At 31.2% G+C, this 6,775-nt stretch overlaps 1 protein-coding gene across 1 annotated transcript; it reads left to right on the top strand.

The window, feature by feature from the left end:
* The first annotated feature begins 1,688 nt into the window (after nucleotides 1–1,688).
* Nucleotides 1,689–4,290, top strand: LOC122520498 (cytochrome P450 4C1-like). Its single transcript, XM_043640555.1, has 12 exons — nucleotides 1,689–1,764; nucleotides 1,832–1,938; nucleotides 2,046–2,136; nucleotides 2,377–2,559; nucleotides 2,646–2,715; nucleotides 2,808–2,934; nucleotides 3,044–3,113; nucleotides 3,218–3,324; nucleotides 3,403–3,471; nucleotides 3,590–3,764; nucleotides 3,863–4,039; nucleotides 4,127–4,290. The coding sequence occupies exons 1-12, from the start codon at nucleotides 1,689–1,691 to the stop codon at nucleotides 4,288–4,290; spliced, it is 1,416 nt and encodes a 471-aa protein (XP_043496490.1).
* The last annotated feature ends 2,485 nt before the right edge of the window (nucleotides 4,291–6,775 follow it).

The following is a 6,775-nucleotide window of genomic DNA, read 5'->3' on the forward strand; positions in this document are numbered from 1 at the left end:
TGCTACGAACATAATTTCTTAACATTATTTTTTTGCCTTTCTAATATTCAATCTCTCTTAGTACTTTTCCACTACGTAGCATACCGGGAAGACTCCTCCCTACTTCTGGCATCTATTCGACCTATTTGTCCTCTACGGCGGTACACGCGCCTTCCAAAAGTGAAATCCCTACGTATGCCTAGACGTACATCCGCTATGCGTTAGAATAAGAAGGACGGATGAGCGTTAGAGAAACGTTAAATCTATCAGCAGAAACTAAATATCTGCGACGGAATAAAGTTAGAAACCGTAGGTGCCAGAGCGATCAAAAATATATATTAAATCATATTAATTACTGCAACTGCATGATATGGCAAATGCAGCTCCGCATATACGACTTCTTGAAATGCTCATGGAACTGATTATGACAGCGCAATGCGCTCGTGGGAATAGGTGCAAGTAAACTCCCATCAGGGATAATGTTAGTACATATAAGAAGCTCTTTTTCAGCCCTGCGTAGTTTTTTCTCTTAATAGTTACAGTCACAATTATCAGTTAACAGTTTTAGGTTTATTCATAATTTTAAGTGTTTATCATTTGCTTTTTCTTGCTTGTCATTATAATTAAGTAATCGTCTTTTATGTAAACGTTATAAAGTTATTACTGTTCCAATTTGTAAATCCCTTCATAAAAGGTGTTCATCATTGTGCTAAAGTTATTATTTCACGAGAATGAGCTAACTCCGGAAGTTGCCAAACAATTTTTTTATGCGATATCGGAGAAATATCGATTTCTACTCTAACTCGCACTTGCATTCAAGGCCGAGAGGCCCAAAGATTGATCAAGATCCTTCGTTCGTGTATTAGTACACACGAACGCTAGCACGCAACTAGCCCTCTCGCGTGTAAAAACCGATGGAGATGCGGGACTTGCTTCCCCACTCTTACAATTACTTTTACCATCTTTCTCTCGCTTATTTTTGCACATACGAAGATAAACCGTAGAACATTTTTTATTCTCTACAACTTTTGTTTGAAGCTTTTCTCGATTTAATGCCTAGATTCAAAGATAAATCCATTTTTATCCTTTTTAACCCTTTCCTTAAAAACGCGCTATCCGATTGCAAAAAATTAGCACTATTCGATTTACCGCCGTCGAGTTACCCTTAGATCAAATTTTCGAATTCCAGCCTAAAATTAACGAAATTTTGCCCTTTTTGACTGGCCTAGACGCAATCAGGCCCGGGTTTGAAGTTAGTGGCGAAATACTTTAGCCCAAATCGCATTACAAAAACATTGCGCAATAACCGATACGTAGTGGAAAGAGTAGGGAATCATAAAGGCCCTCAGCAAACGACCACGGTGGTCGATTTCATGAAGCCATGGGTAGAACCGAATTCCGACGAAGCCGACGAAGAAAGTGATAGTGTTAAAGACATATCCAAGAGAAGCATCTAAAGATTGTTGTTAAGACTTGTAGTTAAGACGCGAAGTGTACTAGAATTTTATGCATTGTTCTTAAAAAATATTCTTTCCAAAGTTACGAGAGGTGGTCCTAGTGTTATATTTAAACAAATTTTACTTCTTCTGTAATTTTTAGTTTGCTTAATTCATCATGGAGTATATCGATACACTTATTGCTAAAACAGCAATAACAATTATATTATACTATATAATTAAATATTTAATAAATAAGTTTTTGAATTTAATATGGTCAAAGGATTCTCGGGACCAAAAGCTTTTCCTCTCATTGGAAACATATATTTGCTTCTTGGGGACATGGAAGGTATGATTGTATTTCATATTTGTCATATCTATACTTATGTTAACGCTGTTAAAGATATTTATTTTAGATGTTACCAATAAAATGTTAAAACTATCTACCAAATATGCATCACCATGGCGATTCTGGATAGGTCCAAAATTATTTATAATATTTGATGATCCTAAATGTATTGAGGTAAAATTCATCAGATTTACCGTAATGCCGTTTATTGAGTAAACGCGAGTTTAATTTATGTTATTCTTTGCTTTTTATTTTTGTTTAATTTTTTGTTTTCTTTTTAGATTATAACAAAAAGGTCTAACAGTTATGAGAAAAATCTGATATATGATTTTTTCAAACCGGCTCTGGGTAATGGGTTGTTTACTATTAAAGGTAATCAACACGTTCATATGTTATAATATATATATAATAATCCAAAAGAATATTTTAAATGTCTTAAAAAGGAATACTGGTAAAAGTAGTACTTTTCTTTATCTGAACATATACTGTTTATAGTCTCTCAAAAATATATACGTATAAAATGAATTTTTTTTTTCCTAATTTTTAACTAATGAATATATAAAAGAGAAACAACGTAAGAAATTTAAGTAAGAAATATTCTTTTATTTCAAGCATCAAATTGGGAAATTCATCGAAAAATCTTAAGTCCAGTATTCAAAGAAAAATTTCATTCAACCTATATAGACTCGATATTAAAAAATTCAAACAGACTAGTAACAATTTTAGAAACTACTAACGGAGAAAATGTAGATATCATGCATTATGTACATCTATGTACTTTAGATATAATATATGGTAAGCTTTTGAAATTCTTAAATGTTTAAATTATTTGTATAAATATAAGTAAGTTAATTAAAATATGTTTTTTTTTGTACTGACAGATAGCTTTTTAGGTCGTGATCTTGATTTGCAGAACAATCCCGAATGCAAACTTGATGAATATATGTCAGAGTAATAAAATAAAAAGAATATTTTAATATTTATAATATAATGCAATATTATTTCATATTTGTTTTCTCTTATTGAAATTTATACTTATTCAGAATCATGGATATTGCTTTTCAAAGGATCGTCAAAGTCTGGTTACATCCTAATATTATTTTTAACAATTCATCTCTGGGAAAGAGATTACAGAAACTTTTATCTCCCATTAATAAAATCACGAACGAGGTATAAATAAGAAGATTATTCTTATTTTATATTATTTAATCTTATCTGAATATTCTATTGCTAATACAAAATCACCTATTATTAATATATATAACTTTCATTCGTCAAGATTATGCGGGAAAAAAAAGAGTCAATGCAAAAAGATAAAATTACTCCAGAATTGGAAGTGTCAGATGAAAGTAGGTAGAACAGTTTAAAAACAAGTTCTTTTGTTGATCCATTTATGAATAGAAAACTTTTATAACAATGTTAAATAATAAATTATATATTTTTCTGAATAAAGGACTAAATACAAGTACATTTCTTGATTTGCTATTGAAATCATTTTATGAGACAGGAGTATATTCGGAACAAGACATTCATGATGAAATTAATACATTGGTTTTTTCAGTAAGTTTTTTTAATTTTAGATTAAATACAATTTTTTGAATCGAGTAAACGTGAAATATAATTATTATTACTTTTCAGGGAAGCGAAACAACAACTGGAACACTTGCTTTTCTATTTTTAATGCTTGCGACATTTCCGGAAGTTCAAGTATGCACAAATGGCATTTGAATAGTATATAAAAAATCAAATATATTTTTATACTAACATTTTAATATATTTTTCTCTTTATTATATTTCTTTCTTTATTATATATTTCTGATTGCAGCAACGAGTATACGAAGAGTTGTACCAAATGTACGGCTCAAGCGATCCCCAAAATGTTCCTATTACACTTCAAGATATTAAAAAATTGAAGTATTTGGAGCGTGTTATCAAGGAGACATTACGTCTCTTCCCTGCTGGTCCTATCATTGGTCGAGTTTTACAAAAAGATGTGAAAGGTATTCCTACATATACTACATGACTACATGTATATATTTTTTACCATTCGCATTATTACTTTATGTACTAATTATATGTGTTTATTTATTTTATTTAGTGGACGAGAATGTGGTAATACCGAAAGATTGTGCTCTAATGCTTACTATATTTACACTTCATAGAAACGATAAATATTGGAAGGACCCTTTAACATTTAATCCCGATCGGTTTTTACCAGGCAATTACGATCCCAAATGTTTTTTACCATTCGGTTCTGGAAGAAGAGATTGCATAGGTAATACCACATTTTTATAGATTCTTGAATTCATATTCGAAAGAGTTATTTTGCAAAATACATATGTATTTAATATCACATTAACAGGTCAAACATTTGCAATGATCGATATGAAGGGAATAGTTGCTACAATATTAAGAAAATTTGTTGTACAAATTAATAATCCAGTAATAGTTAAAGATATTAACCTAAAATACAACGTTACTTTGAAACCAGCGAAACCTATATTATTGAGATTTTACAAAAGATAATACCTGACATTCATGTCAATACTCTGTTCCAAAGTGCAACAGGAATATTTGTGGGCAGACACCTCTCGACGTAACACGGCTCAACTACGTAAAATAAGATATAAAATTATAAACTTACGTCTACGTTGTCATAGGTATTGCCTTGTTTGTAGCCCCAACATAACGGCAACCTTGATAGCTGTCGACTAGGAGAGGCTAACGAAGTGGCAACTATAAAATAAGAGCAACCGATTCGTCGAGAAAGCAAAAATTACGATGGCAACGTCGGACATTGTTGCCATAAATGGAAACCTCCTTGACATGGAGGAAAAGATCAACACTCTTCCGCCAGCTGTCTGATAGCTCGGTTCAATAAAATCTTATATTGCTTTTATTGTATTTAATATATATTAGTAATATCTTTTTATTTTATTGCTTCACTTGTTAATTGTATATTTCTTTATTCGTTAGAAGCAATATCGTTAAGTATTTTAATGTTAGAGTATCTAATTCTCTACTCTATATTCGACTTTTGTTCATAATATTCTTTACTTTTCTTCTTAATTTTACTTTTGTATTATGTTGCATTGTATAGATTTTATTGCTTCTATTACGTCCTTATTATTATAATTAATCGTATGTGTTTTAACTTACTATTCTTTAATATACCATTTCTTATTAAAGTTATATTTCTTTTGGCGCGGTTGGGAGAAAATGTTTAGATTGAATTTTTATAATGCGTGCCCATCCCGACCACAACAAACTTCCGAAAGCGATCAATGTCTTCCGGTTTTTACGATGCGCGGGCAAAAGATTTCAAATTTACAGCATAAAATAATTCGATTTATCTTCCTTACATTTAATGTGGACTGATATCTATATTCTGATATTTTTTCAATACTAAATAACGAGCGTGTAAAGACAAGGATTTTCTTTAGGACTTCGTTTGCACTCAACGTGTTAACAATCTATGTACGATCCATGAAGATTATAGAATCTTAGCATATATTCGAAATACGCGTCTCAATTATTTTGAGAATATCGTAGAAAGAATATTCTTTCTTTGTGAGAATATTGAGAATATTAAAATGTTATCGCGCCTCTCAACTCTTCAAACCGTTGCTAAGCACGCCCTGCTGGGTCCATTAACAAAGGTACTCATCTTCTTCTTCCACTGTTTTATTATAATCATTTCATATGGTGGTGATTGATATTAAAAAAACTGTGAATATCTTCAAAAATATCTGGAAAAACATTGATTATTTGATAATATTAGTAATAAAAGTCTTTTTTGAGGTTAACGAAGGTATGTTTCTTATTTATTAGTTTTAATTCGTTTTATTTCTCCTCTATAGTGATCATAAAATTAGGTTGAAAATGTATAAACTGGATAACACGCTGTGCGATGTTTTTTACGCCTTAACAATATAAAGCTAGCTCATTTTTGAAAAGATGAGGTTGCGTTTTATTTTTTGTAATCTTTATTTTTTCTTTTAACTGCAAAAAACCTAAAAAAATAAATAATATCTGTTAGAAAAATTAAAAGGAAAATAAACCGATGTTATACGAGTGTATGTGCTACAAAAGATTGAGATAAATAAAATAAATAATTTGTGTTCAAATGTGTCTCAAGCGAAAAGTAAACTCCCATTATTTCTTGATTATCGCAATCGACAATATCGAAAAGAAATTTTCAATTCCATCTGGCCTGCGCGGGGTAATAAATATATAAATTTGTGTGAAAGATGTTAGGAGCGTAATATTCGCTTCATTCCGGCAAAACTCTGAAAAAACGCTGATGTTTCTCTGACGCAAACTCGATGCAATCTTGAAAAAGCGCTGATGTGCGATTAGATGTAAATTTTTCTAGCACATTAATTTATCATATCAATAAGATAGGAATTCTTCGTTCAATAGTTAGTAAATACGGACGTGCTTATCTACCGCTCCCGAAAATATAAGTATTTAACTAATAAATACGTTGAGATACACAGTATAACATAAGTTAGGTTTACATGGCAACTTCAAGGGTAAAGTGACCAGTGTTGTAGCGAGGTAACACTGCACCCACGCGGGTAACCGCATGTTTAATCCTATGGCAAAAAAGCTTTGACCATGAAAATTAATAACATCCCACCTCTTAAAATAGTTAATAAGGAGAGCAGTTATATTATTAGAATAAAAGCTAATATCGAAATAGGTCAACCATCGATGGAAACAAAACAATCCTCTAAACTTGCTCGTACAGAAATGAGAATAATCAAAATAGATAATAGAAACTCGTGTATGGAAAGTGATATGGATACAGACTCCGAAGATTCGCAAATCTAGATTCCCGCTTACAGAATTCAAAAAAGCGCAAGATGGTGAACCAAAAAACAGTAATAATAACTCTTCCGCATTATTACCTACAAAATGGCTTCAAACATACCCATAAGCAACTCTTATGATCTACTCGTCCAGTCAACAAAACCAAAAAATACTACCGAAAAATTGGAAGGAAAAA

Source organism: Polistes fuscatus, unplaced genomic scaffold (genome assembly GCF_010416935.1).
Source record: "Polistes fuscatus isolate 324 unplaced genomic scaffold, CU_Pfus_HIC Scaffold38, whole genome shotgun sequence".
Taxonomy (NCBI): domain Eukaryota; kingdom Metazoa; phylum Arthropoda; class Insecta; order Hymenoptera; family Vespidae; genus Polistes; species Polistes fuscatus.

What these genes read in the sequence shown, in the direction of transcription:
- LOC122520498 (XM_043640555.1), top strand. Translation starts at nt 1,689, where the DNA reads ATGGTCAAAGGATTCTCGGGACCAAAAGCTTTTCCTCTCATTGGAAAC. An exon ending in GCTTCTTGGGGACATGGAAG is followed by an intron (nt 1,765 to 1,831) that starts GTATGATTGTAT and finishes TATTTATTTTAG; the next exon opens with ATGTTACCAATAAAATGTTA. An exon ending in TGGAAGAAGAGATTGCATAG is followed by an intron (nt 4,040 to 4,126) that starts GTAATACCACAT and finishes TCACATTAACAG; the next exon opens with GTCAAACATTTGCAATGATC.